The sequence below is a fragment of the Egretta garzetta genome, unplaced genomic scaffold (assembly GCF_000687185.1).
Source record: "Egretta garzetta isolate BGI_Z169 unplaced genomic scaffold, ASM68718v1 scaffold166, whole genome shotgun sequence".
In the NCBI taxonomy this organism is placed as follows: Eukaryota; Metazoa; Chordata; class Aves; order Pelecaniformes; family Ardeidae; genus Egretta; species Egretta garzetta.
Genome location: NW_009260133.1, coordinates 250,141 through 271,524, shown reverse-complemented (window position 1 = coordinate 271,524; position 21,384 = coordinate 250,141). Strand labels below are relative to the sequence as shown.

Below are 21,384 nucleotides of genomic sequence, written 5' to 3'. Positions count from 1 at the left end.
TCTTCCGATTTTCTTAATTACGTGCGAGAACATGACCTTTCCTGCCGACTGCCATATTTAGCAGCCAACGGATGAGATAAGGTTATGCGCACAGGTCAAAATCAATATCTAAACCCTCTGGTTACTGCTGTGGTTTTCAGCACTGAAGAAAGCACATCTCTAGGCTCACACAGCTTACTTTAGTCAAACATCCGCGAGCTTGGTTAGAATCGAGGGAGACACAGCAATAATTCATGTATAAGAGCATTGGGTGTGAGAAGAGATGGAAAGGCTGATCTTTCATTTATAAAACTATGTCCATGCTTGCCTTAGACACATACATGCACACTCAGGAAACAAACTATTTTTTTTTACTTTGAGAGGAAGAACAAGGATAAAGATAACATGTAAGTAAACTAAAGAAATCCCACTTTCCACACTAACAAATAAAAAATTTACCCCTGACAGACAGCAATCTGTTTCCAATGCATCCAATTCAAAAAAGCCATTTGTTTCAGAAGCTTTTTACTTATCTCAAAAAGGCAAAACACCCAAATAAGATTTAGTGTTACTGGCATCTAATACCACTCCATCTTTCCAATTCTAATCCAATCCCTAATATGAAATAGACTATAAAGCAACCATTTAGCTACTCAAATAAATACCCTTTGCCATCTCATCTGACTTTCTGCCTCAGATCGATACGAGTATGCTGAATGGGGGGAAAAAAGAACAGAGTAACTGATCCCCACCTCTGAAACATGTTTCCCTTTATATGCAGTGTAAGTATCCCTCTAACAGCAGCTTTTTGAAATAATTCAGAATCTAATATATTCAATTAGCTCTCTTTCTTGGACAAAGGCTATCACCATACACTATCACTGAAAATGTAATTCAGCGTTTTAATTCTTTTAGCCTTATACAGATTGAATAGCTTATGTAGACTACTATTCTCTCTTTAACAGTATGATAAATCATGTCACGCTTTTCAAAGCTATGAAGAAGTAGCCCTGAAACCCAGTAACACCCTTACTTATCTGTGACTTAGCAAAGAGACTAATCTGAACATTACTAGTGCAGAAGAGGAGCTAATTGGCATCTTAACAGCCACAGCAGAAACTACAGAGTAGCTGTGGGGCAGGGACGCAGCAACACATCCTTCTCTGGTGTTCTCTTTTGGGAAGGGCTATCCAGCAGCAGACAGTGTAATGTCTCTGAGCCACCAAGGTGTAAGAACCTGGGGGACCAGGGAAGCAAGCAGAATTTAAAGTAACTAAACACCTTAGAGGACTTGGGGGGGAAAGGCAGCCTGCCCCTTCAGAGAGTAGCATAAGGTTGAGTTTTCAAGGAGGGACGTTAGAGACATCTGTATTTGATTGGAAAAAAAAAATAGGAGGGAAAAAAAACCACATGGACAAAGGAAACACCCTGAAACAAATCCTCAAGAGACTGTGATCGGTAAGTGTTTCTTTACCTCCCTGATTTATACCCTGGCAGTCCACTTTACCCCAGGAATCTGCTTTATCCATTTGCATTTCCCCAAATACTCCTTCCATCTACCTGCCTGTTAAGGAGTAATTCCTGTCTGGCACGGCACACCAGGGCCATGCTGCATTACAGAGGCATCTACAAAAGTCAGACAAGGCACACTCCTCCATGACCACCTTTCCTCTCTTTTGCACTCCCCTTCTCTCACAGGTCAAGGCCTCCAAGCTCCTTCTGAAGCTCCCACTACCACCCAGGAGACGCACCACCAACAACCTGCTGGCTTTGCTCCAAGGGCCTCTGGCAGGTTATAGCCCGGAGCACTCGCCTCCCTTGGGCTTTGCCCTGTTTCTCAGGGGTCTCTCACAAGGAGACACCCAACCAAGTAAGCCTCCACCACCACCACACCTCCCAACTCAAGGCCCATGCTCCAGCCCTCCCACTGCCCCACCTGGATACAGTAACCCACTTGCTTGATTCTTCCCCAGGAGCATCAATAAGGAGTCACCCAGTCCTGGGGGTCTCACTAATCCCTTCTCATCTACTTTCATCACATTCAAGAACCACAGATTGCTGACATTTCCTCTATGCCTAGACCATACTCTGTGATACCTAGCTGCCTTGTTATAAGCATTACACAGAAAGTACGTTATGACTGCTTTAATTTTAATTAGCCACGGAAAAATATTTATTCATTACCAGATTTATCAGTATACTCACATGCAAAACACAGTATTGCCTAATCGGACAGATCCAAATAAGAGAGGTAAACTACACCCTGTTTCAAACAGATTTCATATTATACAGCTGTTTACAGTTTAAAAGAGTTTAAAAACTATATTTTCCAGTGTGCAAAATTCATCTAACCCAAAATCTTTCTTTATGGACCACTGTTTATTCCACAAATCTATAAATGCAATAATTTATTCCCTTGCTCCTTATTGTAAACAAATGGGAAAACGAGTCTAGGGAAGTTGCATGCTTTTCAGTGTAGCTGCTTCACTAATTCCTAGATAGCTAATTTGTATGAGCATGAGAGATTATTCCACTAATAAGGTTTAAATTAATCTGTTGCAAAAGTACTGCCGCAGAGAGTTGCCAACAATCTGACCAACACATTAATTTTTTCCTCTCTCACAACTCACTGTTTACTTTCCAGATACACCATGCTCACTTAGCACTAAATAGCTTAATTTACTTCTATTACTTCTGTATTGTGTTTTTTCTAGGACTTTTTTCATCATCATAAATTTTGTCCTTTCCAAGCTGTGTATCTTCTTTGCCTACATACTAGCTTCTCTCTTATTCATCCACTTAAGTGAACACTAGATCATTTATATTGAATATATCTTTCCTGATGATCTTTTACTATGCATTTATTTCTCTGCTACCTCAGCTAATAAGAGTGATATATGGTTCTCAATTTGGCATCAGCCAACAATTGATCATGGTGTTCCGTTCAAATACAGATAGCAATTACTACTGCAAACTCCCTATTTCAGAGATTTATATGGTGGTGACATGACTGGATTCCACTCCTAACATGAGATTTCACAACAACAGCGTCACATGTAGTAAGTCAAATTTTTTCCAATATAAATTATATCTTATGGTATTATGGCTGAAAACCACAGTATAAAGTTGCTCAAGCTGACACTGCAAAAATATGCTTTGACATGCCTTCGGAATTCAAAGTCTTAAATTGCATTGTTCTTGGCAAAAATTATGGAATTTTCTTTAAGCCTGTTTTTTATTAAATCTACTGATTGATATCTGAGCACAAAAAGATAACATTATCTCCCAAAGTAGGTGGTATTTTCTTAAGTGAGGAATAATACTAATTCCTGTGAAGGATTACTGACAAATGTTATTGTGTTCATTCAAATTCAAGAGACTAATACCACGTTTTAAGGGCTGTGTAAATTTTAGAGCAATATTTTTTTTTCTTACTCAAACTATACTACAGCATGATGTATTGTCTTAACAGTAGAAAGTCTAAGCCTAGCATTAAGTTGATTCATCAATCAGTGGAATATTTTCTTGTCTTGAAGTTCTATGGCAGGACAAGAAAGTAATTCATATATAACCGTATAATTAGCTTTCCATATAAGAAAAGCCAGGAGAAACATTTATAACTTTTCTTTCATTTCAGTAACAATGGAAATTTCTCTACAGCTATTAGTCCCTTCATTTGTTGAATTCCGTTCGTGTCTGAATATAAGATACTGTACTGTCTTTTTGAGCACAGCACTTGAGATCAGAAGCTTCATACATTCTCATATTTAATTCTATGGCCTTGAACAAAGACATTAATGTTTTTTCTTTCCTCTTCCATCTGTAGAATACAGCTATTCATACTTAAGTACCTCTTGTCTTAATTGTAGTTATTAATAGTTATATTGATTAATAGTTAATGAATTCAAAGTATTTTTGTGGACAAAAATACTCTCAACAGTGCAGAGAGGAAACTGGAATTTCAATTATAATAAAAAATGTGAATTGAAAATATACTCGTGTTCCAAACTGTTACAAACCCAAAGAATTTTGAAATTGCCTGAAAAACACAGAAGTCACACTCAATTCTGTTTCAAGAAAATATTTTCCATTGTATCTTATAATGGAATAATGAAGTAAATTGCAAAACAAAAAGTTACTTCAAAACAGAAAAAAATCAATATTGGAATTTTTTAAAATTAGTATCTGCTTGTCAAAAATATGATCAACTCTAGTTTCATATGTTATAATTAACCTTATATTAGTGGATCACTTTAAAGATGACAAAAATAATTTCACTATTAATCTATCAAGTGCTTAGTGATGGGACCGTCCCAAAATTACCCAGAGCCAAAAGAGCCTTAACACACTATATACACATTTTTTAACTTCTTCAGCTCCAGGTCCCATGCCCCTTGCAAATCAATTCATCTCCATCAGAGTAATTATGGCATTCTTAAAAACAAGTTGACTTATCCAGTTAGTTCCTCCATGACATCCTCAGTGTCTTCAGTGATGTTTCTTTTAAGAGAGAATGACAGCAGGCAGAAAAACCAGTGAGCTTCCACCTGCCCCAGTCAGACCCCCTTCAATATAGGGACTGCAACAAAGACAGGATTCTATTTCCTATTTAAAATCATACATGGAAAACATCAAAATAGGAAAATAGCAATTAATACTCTTCATTTCATTTTATCACCATTGTTGACACTGGGTATCATTTAATCTCTGACAATTTTTTAATAGTATTCACATTAGGAATAAAAAAAAAAAAAAAAAAAAGAAATCCCTGCATCAGCCAGACCACATATTAACTCCAGTCTCATGGCTCCGAGGGAATTCCCTTTAGCAAAATGAAGGTGACACACAGATAACAATGCAGTTTGGCTACTCACAACTTGAGGAGCGCAGCCTCACAGCTGACTTAATCCAACCGTGAAGTAATACAGTATGTAATCCAGGGTGAGAGACAGGGAAAATTTAAACCAGCAAGTTTAAAAGAAAGGGGGTTGACCCACAAGGGAATGCTCTACACAACAGAGAAGATGATATAAGGCAAAGCCTTTCTACTTTCAAGACATCTTGAATGTGGCTTTTTTTTTTTTTTCTCCCTTCTTTAATAAAAGGTTATCTTTCTCTCTACAGGCAGTTCATAAAACAGTCATCAGCATATACTGTCCTAAATCCCCACCTGATGTGCACAATATTCCGCTGGCATTGCTGGCAAAGCCCCTCAGGTCCTGTAAACCAGTCTATCAGCCCTTAATAGAAGTACAGCAATTTACACCAGTGGAAACTCTGCTCCAATGACCCTACAATGATTTATACCAGCTAAATGTCAGAACTCACTAGGGGAAATAGAAACAAACAGTCTTGAAAGGATAGCATCAAGAAAAATGTTCTTTTCCTTGGGCACAAGAGCTAGAATAACTAAAACTAACACTGTTATACTGATTAAGGAGACTGTTGAAGAGCCATAGGAAAACTGAAGTACCAATCAGCTCCTCATTGTTACAAGGCAACACTGAGATGGAGAACCTGGAGAAATTCGAACTCACACAAAAAGAAATCCTCTGCAGAATCGCTACCATGAGTCTGAGAGCGCCTGTGCTCAGCTCAAGGGTTGTCACCGCCACTGGTATAGACATTTTCCTCAGGGATGTTCTGTAGGTCACATCACCAGTCTTACAGTTATGAAATGTTCCTCCAGCAAAATCAACAGCAGGTTGCTACTATCTGCAGCGGGTGAGAAAAGCTTCCTTTTTTTTTTTTTTTTTGTCTCTTGCTTTTTTTCTTTTGTTAATTTTGTGGTTTTAATCTTTCAGGCTAAATGTCAGAAACTGACATATGGCCACTCCTCCATTGCTTTATCAGTGCCACGGCAAAGTAATATGTGCAAGCCCTGTACAGTAATCTGCAGCCTGAGTCTTTTTTATGACAAACAAATATTTAAGGACAGGTCTCACAAGGCTTTTTTGCTTGATCTCATTTGTGTTATTTCAGTCTGCAGCTTTATATAAAATGAAAATATCTCTAGGGAATTAAATATCAAATAACATTATGTTTTTTCCACTGCATCCAATAGCTTGCCTACTTGTCCTCAAGTCATTCAACAAAATACTTTAAATACTTTAAATTTGATAAAAACTTGTGTAATGTATTTTTACAAAAGTAATGCAGTTTTATGTTCTTACCCAGATATTTCACTTGGCATAATTTTATTTTAATAGCTACACTGTCCTTTATAATATGGGCATATTTTAAAAGAACTCATAAGAATTAAATTTTACAGGCTAAAAATTAAATACTAAGCACTGATGAGATGTGTGCATATGTTACAGGTTTAGTACGTGTCACAGATAAACACAGACACATAATTAGTTGATGGTACAGATTTTATAACATGTAATTAAAACGTGGACTGCTGGAATCCTCTTTAAGATTTTATTAACAATTCATTAACTCTCTGAACTATTTAGGCATGAAACTTTAACATAATTAGTTCTGGAATATTTTCTTGGCAGTCTGATCCAGTAGGAGAGCAAGCAGTTAAAAAAGGGTAGTGTTGTGGTTTTAAGTGTCTGTATATAAGTTCTTTTGCTGGGTTGTGACCTGTTCCCAAAGAAATAAGCAAGAACTAAGGAGTCTAGCTTTCCATATTTCTCCCTATCCCTTATTATAATTATGGAATTACCAAACAAGCATCAAAAAAAAAAAACCGGCTGTTGCCAAACAATGCTGCATGGATCACCAGATACCCAACAGAGTACTTTCTGGTGGTCTAAGAAGATTTAGTGAGCCACTGCCTGCCACTGCCACCTGCTATATTGTATTAGAAGCAGCTGAGAAAAGCATATTTTTATATATATACAATTATTTCCAATTGTTCATGTGAAGAATTGCTGTTAGTGGACATACCCTGTTCAGTCAACAGTGAAAGCAAGAGAACCCTGCCCCAAGAAAGTATCTTGACACACCAGTTTAAGCTATTCATGGTAAATCAGATGAAGCAGTTTTCCTCAGTGTTGTATAGAGGTTCTGCTGTCTGCTTCTGTCTGTCCTCCTGAACTCTGAGGATGCAGAATGAAGGAAAATAAACACGGATTTCTGACACCAAAAACCTCAACCTCTCCCGGTGCAGTTAGAGACAGACCCTTCTGCCTAGGACTCATAAGCAAACTTCTACATGGGCTGAGGGCAGCTACTAGAGACATATGTACACTAATTCAATATATTTAAAAGCATACATTTATTTCTTCTCTCCCCCTCCCTCCCCCCAACCATTGAGCAATAATTAATGGGTGGAAGTGGAACTAGTATACTGACCTCATCGACATTCTCAAATGCATTGATGACATCATACGGCAAGCATGAGAGCAGATCGATCACAAACCAAGTCTTCAAGTAATTCATGCGAATCAGCTTTGGGTCAGAGATCACCTCTCCTGCTGGCCCCACAAAGGTGGTATGGAAATTAAGCACAATGTCAACCAAAAAAATGACATCTACAATGCTGTCGACTACGAGCCACGCCACATTGTTCTGTTTGGTTTTAAAGGAGACGTTGTAAGGGACCAAAATAGCAGTGTAGAAGGTTAAAATCAAGATGATCCAGTCCCAGGTAGTCTTGAAAACACAATAATGCAAAATTATATGCGGCGGAGTCTTTGGTGCCTCTTGTTTGTACTGCGGGAGGATTTCAGAGCCCAGCTGCAGTACCTGTAGTCACAGAGATTTTAGGAGAGAAAGAAAACATACTTAATTTTTTACCATTATTTTTCACATTGTAGATTCTCAAGCTCAGTACAACAGTTGATAAAAATGCACGTCCATTAACTCCTTTTATCACCACCAAATGGTAAACAAGTCAGGATAAGTACTCTCTTAAACAAATCAGCATCAACCTAAGAACAGTTGTTGTTTCTTTTAATGCCATTAATTATTTTTTCACATTAAGCTGAATGTGCTGGGTCTCCAAGACCTACAGAGAAGATACAGCCCCTTCAGCAGTCTAAATAGATGAGACAGATAAATGATGGGCAGGAAGGCAGTTACAAATAGAAATCAATGGCAAAACCAGGAACAACACCACAACTTCTGAGTTCCAGTCCAGCACCAGGACCACATTGCTTTTCAACACTGTCTATTTAACTCTTCACTACACTGTATCTGAAATTGTCTTATACTACAATCTATCATGAATGCACAGGCCTTTGCTCCTCTTCTCTGGGCCATGCAGGAGCAAAGTCCATGTATAACTATCATTAGCCTCAATAAACTCATTTTGAGCTTTAACATTTCACTGAGAGAAGATCAGTGTCTACACTATCTGATGGTGCACAGTCAAATTACAATGCAGTTAGGTCTGAAATCAAAAAAGCGCTGCAGCAAAAGATGATCTGTCAGCATGTGTTTTAAACCCTGGGCCTCAAGCTGAGCACATGCTCCAAGTGTTTTGCATAACTGCAATCTCGGTCAATGCCACCCATTTTAAATCTACTGTCTTTCCAGTTCTGCACACTAGTGCAAAAATAATATGATCATGTCTCTAAATCTTGGGAACTAAAGTTTCTTTCACATACCTATGAACAAGAATGTGTTTGTTTACATCTATGGATATACATGACTGTGAAACCAACATGAAGGACCTGTCTCCAAATAAAGATAAGTTAAATTTTAAAATTAAATTTACCCTGGATGAGTTATGGGTGAAAACTGAAAGGAAGATGGAGGCTTGCTTGAGTGAGACGAGTTTGCTAATGCCAAACTCATACAGCCCCTGAGAACTATTTAGGAGCATTGTTCCTTTTTCACATTTATCTACATTATAGTTCAGAGCAATAGGGAGCAGAGAAGGAAATTAAATGGCCACCTTCTCAGGGAAAAGATCAGACAACATAGCTGTAATAGAAGGATTGTCTTCCTTTCGTGCTCCTTATCTCAGCTGTTTTAATGTCAATTATTTGGACACTGATTTTTATCTGCAGGCTTTTCTGAGTGCTTTTTATTATTCATTTTTTGTGAACTGGTGGGCTTTTTTCCAACAGATTAAGCCAAAGGGGACAAAAGAAAACAATCAGCTAAGAGAATCCTACTTGGACAAAACAGCCTCAGATCAAGTTCCCTGATGCTTTGAACCTCATATAATCATTTACTCTTGTGCACAACAGGGGCAGACACTGTCATATTACAGTCCTTTGCACACATGTAAATGACAACAGGAGCTGCAAGCTCCTGCTGAGTTTGAGCCCAGTATGTTCTCCAGAAGAGAAGTAGCATGACCTGCTCAGAGAGACCTGCATGTCAGCACAGAGGCATCAACAGTTTAAAAAAAAAAAAAAAAGACGACTTAGTATTTTTGCTTCACTGAGTTTCTAGAATGACAGCAAAGGGGGAAAAGGAACATTTTCCCCTAAGTAGAACCTTTTCAGACCAAACTAGGATTCAGACATGTCCACTGCAGTATTAAGTACTCTGCCACTCCTGACCCCAATTCATGCAGGTTCTTCCTGCATCTTCCACCACAAAAAAAAAAGAGTTGCCTTGTGGTGAGAGGAGCTGAAAGCAGCACAAGACAGAAGCAGTCTCTTCTCTGCAGGAGGCGCTGGCCAGCCAATGCAGTCCCCAGAAGTCACTGCTAGTGACCAGAAGAGGCACAGGTTGTGTACTGAGTTAGTATGCGTACTCAGAGCATCGTTCCCTTCAGGGCTTGTTTGCAGTCCTAGCAACAAACATTAGGATGTCTGTTCTCAACAAAAGTTTTAGCCCAAGATCAATACTGCAATTACCTCCTGCCCTCCTTTTTGAACATCGTAGCTGTACCCAAATCAGCTGGAAAGCACTGAGCTACTACTGGCTATTATGAGGATTTGCATGAGTAGCAGCCCTAACATAAGGTCCCATTCCTGAAATATGTTCCACTGGGCAAGGGGAATTCTCTGCAATATTCACTCACGGGAGTAACTGATCAGCAAAACCAAGCACTTTCTATCACCTAGTAACATTTTTCAGTCAGTTCACTGGGTTTCAATTCTAATGCTGAGATCTTACTAGCATGGGGAGATTGTATCACCCCTTTATTTAAGGGCTGAAAAACATAATATCTTTTGCAATCACCAGTCTCCTACAGCTTGTTTTTTTTAGCCTCCAATATTATAGGAAAAAGTCAAACATTTTGGCAATCATTCTAACCAGCACAGGAACCTCAACCATGAAACACTGAAAAAATAGTTTTGTTAGTTTTTGTCAGATTGATTCATATATATATATATACACACACACACAAGTTCTAGGCTGAAAATTGTATAATGCAGTCAATTTTGGCCACCACTGGTCTCTTTGTACTCCAAGAACTTGAGGAAATTTTGCATCATCCAAACTAAAGTTACTGGAAAATGTACTAATGTATTCTCATATACCTGAATAATAGGAACAAAGGAAAGAACAATTTCTGTTTGGCAATAAAGAAGGGGCTAAATTATGGTGTCCATTATTTTACTGTAATTTTTTTTGATTTACAGCAAAGCCAGTGGAACTGCAGGGATGAAAAACTGAACAGAATGCAGAGAAAAACAGACTTCTAGTTTCAACTCGTTAAGAAAATAAACAACTTCGCTGCTTCACTGTTTTAAAATGTCATCACAGAGTACAAAGCGCTCTCCCCCTAGCTTGTTTGAGATTCAAAGGGCTACAGCACAGGAAAATAAAAGCATTGATGTCTCCTTCCCTTTTTATTTAGAAAGTAAATGTACTCTAAACTATCTGAATGGCTAACTAACTTATTAATAAATCTTTTGAACTTCTACTGCGACCTCAGAGTCTCTGGTTAAGCTCTACCAACGGCTATTTAAAGTGAGCAGGGACCATGGCTTTATCTGGTCTCCAGTGGAAGGGTGTGCACCAGCAGTGTGAGTGTGAATCTCAAAAGGAAGGGCAGGGACATAGCAGGAGATGGGCATCAAGGAATGACGTAGGGATATCAATCACTCGCAAGGTGTGGAAAGCCACCTGCAGCAACCCTGGGGTGTCTCCAGTCTTTCATTTGGGGGTGTGTGTGGCGGTGGGTGTGACAACTTCTAGCCCTGGCTCCCTCTCACTACATCACTAACGCACCCCTTGTAAAACCACTCCATCTCACTGGCATTGCTAGAGAGATGAACTGTTATTTCACAGCTTGAGGTTGAAGAAACGGCACTGTCCCAGCTCACACTACCTTTCCTGGGAAAGGCAACTTGCTTTACAGATTGGCAAAGGTCTTGCAGCCTCCAGGACTGCCAGCCAAGAGCTTTCAAAGGCACCAAATTCTTCTTTTCATTGAAGGAAGAGAAAAATCCCGATAATAAAGTTTAATTATCTCAGAGAACAAGCATGTGCTTTTAGCAATAAGTACAACAGGATTGCTCAATGCTGTACAGAAATAATGGCAGGAGGTCCACAGAGCTTAGTGCTAAAGCTCTAGGTTTTGTCAGGTTGCTGCACTGGAAGTTAGAACTCTTTTCTCCACTTTTCACACCAAGGGCCATGCAGTCCACCCCTGGGTCATGTAGAGATTAAGACCTATAAACCCCACTCTCTCTGCACTATATAGCAAAGCCAGGTAGATGCAAGTACCTTCTGCCCTATTCCAAGGTGCTCATGCTGCACTCCAGCCTCTCGGGAGAGTAGAGCCAACCTGAACCACAACCTTTGCTGAAGCAGTCAGGTGTGGTTAGCCACCCACATGAACTAACTAGATTCAAACTGCTTGTAAAGGTACTTTTCCCAGAGAGGAAAAAAACTCCAAGAGATGAATATAAGAGTAATCATGAAGAAAATGCACACAACTTTATAAACTGATATGCTGAGCTTTGACCCGTGTGCACTGAACAAGTATTTCATTCCTATAATTTTCTAAATAACTGAAACAGCCCTGGTTTTGGAAGACCTCTCATAGAATCATAGAATGCTTTGGGTTGGAAGGGACCCCTAGAGGTCTTCTAGTCCAACTCCGCTGCAGTGAGCGGGAACACGTGCAACTGGATCAGGTTGCTCAGAGCCCCGTCCAGCCTGGCCTTGAATGTTTCCAGGGATGGGACCTCCACCACCAGAATATAATTTCAAGAGCAGAAATGACAAATTTCATCATGGGTTTCACAAGGCTGTGTTCATTTTTTTTAATATAACAAAATAAAAAAAAAATTATCCTAGATTTGTTAAAAAATGGTGAATATATCACCAGTCAGGACTCATAAAAGTGCATCAAAAAGTGGTTACAATGATTTATTTATTTTTAAGACTGCATGACTGGGGGAAAAAAAACCCACACAAACAATCACTCATTTTCAGTTTAATCTCTCCCTTTTCTGTTTTCAACTGCACGTATTTGCTTTCTCTCTCTCTCCCTTGCTTTTGTTTTCACAGGCACCCACACAAATTACTCCCAAGCCAAGGGCTAGGTGCTAACCCTCAATGTGAAGTAGATTTTAATGGCAGTTACAAGTCCCTGGTAAACAAGGTTTAAAAAAAAAAAATGGCAGAAGTTCCATTATTAAGCAGTGCTGTTAAGCACCATTATAATTTTTCCACTTTTATTTCTTCTAACTATCACATTTTTTAAATTGACACAATCTTGTTTACCCAGAGCTACCTGGTAAATATACAGAATACATCAGCTAATGCCATAGGTGCAGAGGACACGTGTACTATGCTGTGACCAGGAAGAATGGTTCCTACAATCAGCTCCTTGGGGATAAAGCCACAGAAATGTATCAATTACTTTATAGTCTTATTGCAAAATGTACTCTCAGAGTTACCTAACACCCCTGCATTAACTGCATAATTACTTTAGGCAGTTTTCATACGACTGCTATTAAAGAAATCCAGCTAAACAAATCTACACATACTGGCAAAAGTCAGAGACTGAGGCTTAATAGACTGTGCTTGTGTAGCCTGTGGATAAAACAAAGTAGTCTGTCACTAACACCTTTCTTAAACTAATATTTCATAACGGATAAAAGAAATTTTAAGCTTTTGTGGCAGGCCCCGTTTTGTGTTTGTACAACACCTTGCCCCACTCAGGTTCTAGGACAGAACTGGCTCTTCAGGTATTCCAAAATATAAGTGATAAAGAACTGAGAGCAACACAAATAATATCCCAATAAATGAAGAGTCTTCTTGAGGAAACAAGATTGATGTGAAATGCCATAGCAAGTAGGAAAAGAAAAAGGATGAATTTTAATTTGAACTTAAGATTTCAAATAGGCTACTGCAGAGATGAAGAAAAAAAAAAAATTTGAAAATGCAACAGGGAACAGTTAGAGATCCCATGTTCAATATTATCAAGAGATCTTTCCAGAATAAGAAGCCTGGGACCCCATATGTCTTCAGAGGAAGAAAAGTGGGTTTGTCTGTGTGATTATCTGCACTCTGCTTTTCTCTACTGTAGTTCTATTGACTTAAGTGGAATTATGTCAGATACACAACAAGGTACCTAACATCACAGTCGGGGCTAATTTCTTTTTAAAATAATGACTGCAATATTCAGTTGGCAATTAAAGAAACTAATTTCAGACATGTAAACTATACACTTGCCCTTTATTATTTGTAATGAATCAGCTGGCTGTGCCAGTTAGAATACTTACAAAGACTTGTTGAGCTCATTGGCTTGCAAGAAGTTTCAGTAATGTGTAGTCACTTAGGTCCAGACTGAGGGTCACTGAACCAAACAGAATAACCTCAGGCCCTTTGCCTCACATTCTACTGCCTACATTTTAGCATGAACCAAAATTTAAGGGTAGACATCTAAAGACAAGGAAGAATTATCTGATGCTAAACCTTGAGTAGGATTAGGAAGGAGACTATTCCAAATTCCAAGACACTAAAGCCACCTCAGGGGGGACATGTGATAATCACATGGTATTCCTAAAGTATAGTATCCATATGAATGTCTGCCTCTCCCCTGTGCTAGTATAATCTATGTTATTACTGCACTTCCAACAGAAATCAGTTTTCCATTCTTGAGTGCATCTGCCTCAAATATTGAATAGGTAAGCTTCTGTCCATGGGAATTTCATTGTCACATGTGAAAACAGTACAGGCCTGGGCAGGAGTTGTTTATTTTGCATAGAAATTAAGACATATACAGGGCAAAATTAACAGAGTACTGACTATATGGAGACCCCATGGAACCCATGAATGGCTTACACCACCAGCCACACAGGAAGATTAAGAATTATTGATAAGAGTCACAGCTGCTTCCACGGCATTCACAGCAACAGGTGATACAGAAGTTCCATGTTATATTGGCCTGCTGTCATTAACACCATATCAAGACTTCCCCTAAACTGTTTTTACACCAGGAGACCCTGCTACTGGCCCAGGAGACAGCTACAGAAAACCTGGGACAGTCTCTCTCCTTCATGGCAAAAGCTATAAGTTCTTCGAGGAGCCTTCTCTGCCTGGAGCTTTTCTCAAAACTTCGAGAGTCTACTTAAATCACAAGGTTTCATTTTCCTAATCTGTCTGCAATGTTGCTTGTGGCATCTTACAGCTGTTCTGCCCATAAAACCAGTAACACAAACATATGTTTTAACCAGTTTGTAAAGCAGGATTGGGATCCCACTAAAAAAGAAGTAGAGATAAAGGAATGCAGAGAACAACTGTGTCAAGGTTTCTCCAGAATTTCCCTCTATACTAGCCTGAGTTTTTCTCACCTCAATTTTACACAGGTGAATAGTCCAAGATCCTACTAACATTGAGATCCTCAGAAGCATGGAAACTAAGAAAGTAGTACTTTAATAATAATGCCATTATAAGACTTTGCTGAGATATGGAACACAACACTGCAGTTAGGCTACATGAAGTCTTTCGGACACCCGTTTCCATTCCACTGTCACAGGACACATTTCACAGCACACGTGCCATATTTTGAGCTCCCATGCCTGCCACCAGGCTTCAGATTCCCAGGGCAAGGGGGACAGACAGTGCTCAGCTCACGCAGAGACAATATACCCACAAAGGCTAAAGGCATTTCCTTACGGTTCCTCAGGGAAAGAAAACATTACCTCAGCAAGTCGTGAATGCTTGTGAACGTTCTCTCCCTTCTGCACACTTGGAGCAAGCTGCTGCAGCACGCCTCGGCTGCTTGTGAGGGCACGGGTCAAGCGAGCAAACTTTCCCCAACCTTGAGAAAACATGCAAGATTATATACATTACCAAAAGAAGCTGCAAGTGTACTACATAAAGCCTCCCACAACTTAAAAAAAAAAGTTAAAACAGAGCAATCTCCTTTAATACTGACCACAAGAGAGTATAATTTAAGCAAGTACCAGATAAAAGCAAGTCACAAAATAGGTGTCAGGGTGGTAAAGTAATAAAACCCATGACTGTAGTGACTTTGTAGTCAATGGCTCTACAAGAGTGCTGTTACATGAACTGCATCTTTTGTAAGGATAAATGTCCACTTTACAGTAATCTTCTATTAAATCCAATGGCCAGATTTGGATCTCACAGCATTGCAGAAGACACTCCGGACTAATGAAGATGTAAGACTAAAATCATGCACCACGAAAATTACAGCTGCCTGTAACAGAAGTGAATCTGACCTCAGATGTATTAAGCATAGATCTGGCATAAGCAGAGAAACATACATAAGATAATAAAAAGCAGAGCAGACAAAGCAAAACAAAATCATTCATTTCATCCTCTCTAAACAAAAGGGGGAAATATACAAATAGATTTTCTCAAACTCTAATAAAACATTTAGCAGCTTCTGGCAGAGCAGTCATATGCTGAATTTTAATTCAGAATTATTTTTTTTTTTTTACAGTCATTTCAAATACCCCTCAAAATAGAAGGCCTTGAATGACAGACACAGGGGCTAGTTACAGCTACAATCTTTATGAGCAGCACTTTGCCATAACAGAAAGTCAGGCAGAGTATATATCTGTATATTTTTGGTGCTCTGAAAGGAAAGTATCAGTGCATTTAGTCTCAATCTTGGAAAATACTAGCATCACCTAGGAACTGTTGAGCAGGCTCACTTCCTGCTCCAACTGAGGACACTCAGCACTTTGCAGATTCAGTTCTTAATGAGAACCTGGTTGTGCAAAAAGTTCCCTCCACATTATGGTTTCATCACCAAAATAAATGGTACTATTAGCAGTGACCGTTTTTAAAGACCAGTCTGGAGTTTAGCCTGCAAGTGATCCGTGACAAGTACAGGAACATGAGTGGTTAAAATACTGCCCAGTACTTTGAACATATCCCTGCTTGACATCTTACTTTGATGTAGTTTGCAGGAACATATTTGGCAATTTGAGAGGTGAGCATAAAAATAAACAAATTGCATGGATCCACTATTGAACAAGATTTTCAAGGGCAGACCTGAAAAGAGAGTTTAGCATTTTTGCTTTTAAGAATATGCAAAACAATGCATTTATTAAAGGGGAGAACCAAATTCATCATACCTCTCCAATATCAAGAATAAAATGGAAGATTTTCTTATACCTTAAAGCACATTTTAAAGCAAGTCTGCCATCAGTAATTTAATAGACAAGTTGAGTAGAATTAGCCAACACTTTTGGGCAGTACTTAGCAACACGTAGACTGAATTATTTCCATCCAGGAAGACAGATCTTTCCCGATAAACCCATGTAAGACTAGCTACTATACTAAAGGACTATTTCTCAGAGAAATAAATCACCATGACAGAACCTCAAGTGAGGTTAGTTTGTATCTGCTATAAACATGACCCAAAGCACTTGATTTCTCACAATACATTTCCATGGAAGGTGGTAGGGTTTGGCCCTTTTTTTTTTTTAAAGATACATTTATAAATGTGAGTATTATTTCTCTACTGTACGTGAAGAAATCCAACTACAGTCGATAGGCTAAGGCTTGAAGGCCTTACTACCTTCTGACTAAAGCCAGTAGAGGTTAAAAGAATGGATCAGGTGGAAGAAACCATTCATAACATCTAATCTTCAGCTGATATAAATCAGACTAGCCTTTGCAAAGCCAACACAGCTACAGCAATTTACACCAACCTAAAACTTCGCTTTTGCGGAACTTACATACCAGCACTGCTATGTTTTATTCCTGTTTTACAGCACCACGGGAGAAGGCTATAGGCATCAGTGTATTTTCAGCGATGTAAATCCAGCCTGGCGAGGCCAAGGGGGATTTGTTCCAAGAGGATATGGATTTACTCCAAGAGGATATAAGCAGCAGCCCCATTTTCCAGAGCCGGGAGCAGCAGGGCGGGGGGGCAGGCCGCCGCCCTGGGCGCTGGCCATGGTGCTGCCCTGGGCGCTGGCCATGGTGCTGAAGCGAAGGCCGCGCCACGCCGGCTGCAGCCCAACCGGGCTCGTTTGCAAACAGCAGCCCCGGCGACAACCAAAGACGACGACAGAGTTCGAGCTTCACATGGGAACTCGAAATCTGCCTCCCTTACCAGGCACGTAATGTTTTTAACGCCAGCTAACAGAGACAGCCCCTTTTACTAACTCAAAACAGACTGATCATAAAATCATAGAATCACTTGGTTGGAAAAGATCTTTAAGATAATCGAGCCCAACTGTACCTGTCCACCCATCTTTTAAATATCGCCAGGGATGGTGACTCGACCACTTCCCTGGGTAGCCCATTCCAGTGCCTGATAACCCTTTCAGTGAAGAAATTTTTCCTAATAACCAATCTAAGCCTCCCCTGGCACAACTTGAGGCCATTTCCTCTCATCTTGTCGCTTGTTACTTGGGAGGAGAGACCAGCGCCCACCTCTCTACAAACTTCCTTTCAGGTAGGGCATTTTCCTGGAAGATTCAAAATTTGGTTCAAAAGCAGAATACAAACTTGGAGCATGTCTTTTCTTCCTGTCATCGAGTTTTCTAAGAATCAGGCTATTCAGACATAAACAGAGAGAAAAGGAAAAGGAAGGACCTCACCTGAGCTTTCTTGCACAAAAGCACTGCCAGACATATCTGTGGCATGGTTTGTGACTATGAATGCTGAGTACCTCCAGGTACCTTCCCCTCTTCCCAAGGATCATCTCCTTTTAAAAGGTACAGCTTAACCTATTCCTCTGTCCTCAGCATCCCCTGTAAGCACTTCCCCTGCCCTGCATGTTGCAAACCTCATTTGTGGGTGCTTGAATGGTATGCAGATGAACTCTTCCCATGAAGATGAGATCTCTTACCACATACCCCAAACTCTGATCTGAAACCAATTTAACTGTATGGGAAAGAGACTGCATCAAGAGGCACAGCTTTTTAGCTCAGCTTTTTGAACCAGTGCTGACCTGAATTCAGCAGGGTGGGAATGTATATCCTAACTCTCTCTGTACATTGTGTACAGCACGTATGAGCTCAGTTTGGAGTTACACAAGCCATCGTGTGATGAAATGCCTAAAACCAGGCACTGACTCACGGTGCAAGTGTCCCAGGTGTATGAATCTCATCTTTAGGTCAGAACACTCTCCTTGTATTGAGAGTGTGTGTGTGTGTGTGTGTGTGTGTGAGAAACGAAGATAAAAATGTGGGAACTTCAAAGTATAATTACAGTAGACCTGCAGATTGTGGCATAGGAAAAAGAAAATGAAAATGAGAGAGAATGCCAGTACTAATCCTATTGAATGATAATTTCTCCAATACTGCTTGAAAAGACAGCAGTACCTGTTGAATTTATTGCCATTTTTCCTCCAGAAGCCTGACGACAGACACAGCCTACAGCAAGTCAGAAATTTATCCAGTGAAGATAGGTCAAATAATGGATTTAAGCCACAGGAGAGAACATAAACATTAAATTCTAAGGATCATGGAGCTGATTACAGGAAGAAGATGGAGCTTTCCAAAACAAGAAACTAGTTTTCAGAATGGTGTAAGAATATATTGATGTCCTGCTAGGACAGGGGGACCAGATGATACAGATTAGGATTTCTCTGTCAACACAAGCAGTTGGTATATTCCTACATCCATTCCTTTCCTCTAGAACTGGAGAAAATATAAATTAAATTGAAATCTAATGACCCTAGGTGATTCTCATATAGGCATATATATTCCTCAAACAGACAAGAGCTCACATAGTGGACAAGACCACTTGGAATTCAAGAAGAAAACATAAAGCTAGATGCCAGCCCCATGGTTGTGCTTGCCTGTACCTCTGTCTTTGATTCTAGGCCATTTTTATGATTGCTTGGTCTCTCTTTTCCAGTTCTGCAGAAAATATCATGCAGGGGCAAAGCAATGAGATTGCACTAAACATTTCCAGCTTCAAAAGGACAAAGAGCCTTCAAGATTAACAGCACTGATTTCAGCTGTCCTGCATTCCATGATGCTCTTTCAGTTTTCCACCATTTCACTGCAACAAGCTGGATAGAAACTGCTTCTGAAAACATCCAAGATGACAAGATGCCTACAACAGGGGCAAAACCTGTCCCCTGAGCTTTATTTCATGAAGAAACATGGCATTGAAATACACCTTTGTGATGTGATGTTTAACTCATTGAGACATCTCTTCTTTAAAGGATGAAGCTTCATTTAACAAGGCTCTTAAGTTGAAAAAAAAAACAAAAACAAACCAATTTTATGTATTTTGAGGTGAGCACAATCTGTTGCTACTCAATCCACAACAACATTTATTATCTGTAGGCAGTTGTTTGTTTCCTACCACTCTCCTCCATTTGATCATGATGACTCGTAAATTCAAACATTAGCAGTGTGGCAGTTTCAGAATCCTTGTTACCAAGTTGCTGATCCATGACTTACACAATCCCTAGAGTCAGAACAAGGAGCCATTGCCTGCTAGAGAATATGCTCATTTGGTCACGGGTCTATTGTTCACACAGAACTGTGTAAATGTGAGTAAATCAGGATTCTAGCAGTTCTTGCCCCCACTCAAACCATCTTTGATTTTTTGCATATCAAAGATCCCTGCTTACATCCATCGTGCCTCTCTGCAGTCTTAATGCTCCCTCCCTTTGAAACTTCACAACTAAAACAGTCTTATTTTTCCATCTGGACTGGGAAAGCATACCAAAGTTTTTTAATATACTCACCACTTCCCTTTCATTTGTTACCTTTTTTAAGAAAACATTTCATCTGGATGAAAGTAGAGTATAACTTAACCAAAATATTTCAAACACTGGCTCTGCTCATATAAATACATCTTTAAAAACAGAACAAAAAATTAGACAGCAACAAAAAAAAAAAAACCAGAAACAAAAAGGAAAAAAGGAAACATTTAGAGTTTTCCCTGAATGAAGATGAAGGAGGCAATCAAAGTATTATTTTTTGTGTAGCCCTGCTTGTGATGCAAAGGACAGCTTAGCTGCAAAATGAAATAAAGCTGCTTCTGCAGAGGAGATAACTGATGATTGCTACAAAGCACAGGAGGTTACAATAGATAGGAAGCTAACAGCCATCACTGTATGATTCAGTGATGCTGAATTTGATCACCTTTTTGTATAAAAACAAAGTATCAAAAGCAAAAATTACAATCCAAAGCATAATTTCCAAACTTTTATAAAGCAGCAAAGATGCATCTGAATATGTTCACATTGTATTCATACATGTAAAACCAGCTCAGGCAAACTTCTTACTAGCTGCTCAGAGTGCAAGCACTGATTCTATTTGTCTGCACAAATTACTGTTTTCATGAAGTGATGCATTCCACTTTATACACTACCCTCAAACATCTCATACTTGGTGTGTTAGATCTCAAACCAAAAAAGACATACAGACAAAATGCATGAATTCCAAATATAGCACATACTCTAAAATTCAGCTAAGAAGGTGACCTATCACTTCACAAGCCAAATTTAGCTACACTATAGCTTGATTTTGCTTACTTCTATTCAAGTAAACCTATTTTTTCTAGATTTTTTTAAAGGGGCGAGCATACGGGGAAGAGTGGAAAGAGGCTGTTTAAAAATATTACATCATCAGCATCACTGACACACTATTTATAAGTTGTTTTATTTAGAATGTACTATTTTTAAAGCTGCTGCATTTAAAAGCAAATTTACTTAACTTCTATGGCAGTCATAAATAAGCATCTTCTAAATTATCTGAATCAATTAACAAAGACTACAAGTAAAAGTCTAGTTTTTGCATGACTTTAGAAATTTTTGTTTCATCTATTCCAATGTCTGATACTATTAATAAAAAATTATTAAGAATGAAGAATGGCATTGGGACCTCCTATGTCTCTGAGTCACCTTCAGGTAAAAGATGCCTATTCATTTTTGTGTACAAGTCAAACACCTGTCATTAGAGCTCAACAGTTTTCACTCAAGGAGTCACTACATCATTTGCAACTAAACAATCATGCTTGAAATTGCCAGCAGGTGATAGAAAACTAAGATATACCATAGCTAAGCAGGTTTAGCCTGACAGATTAGTTGCTCTTGAGATTGATCGTGTTCTTGTACTACATAGCATTTTTCTGGATATA

General features: G+C 39.1%; 1 protein-coding gene across 1 annotated transcript in view; it reads right to left on the bottom strand.

The window, feature by feature from the left end:
- Positions 1-21,384, bottom strand: part of KCNH1 (potassium voltage-gated channel subfamily H member 1) — a 174,440-nt gene that overhangs the window by 139,432 nt on the left and 13,624 nt on the right. Inside the window, exons 4-5 of the mRNA XM_009641563.1 lie at positions 15,000-15,118; positions 7,285-7,677 (exon numbers count right to left, since the gene is read on the bottom strand). Of these exons, the coding sequence (XP_009639858.1) occupies positions 7,285-7,677; positions 15,000-15,118 (512 nt within the window). The remainder of the gene's footprint in view (positions 1-7,284; positions 7,678-14,999; positions 15,119-21,384) is intronic.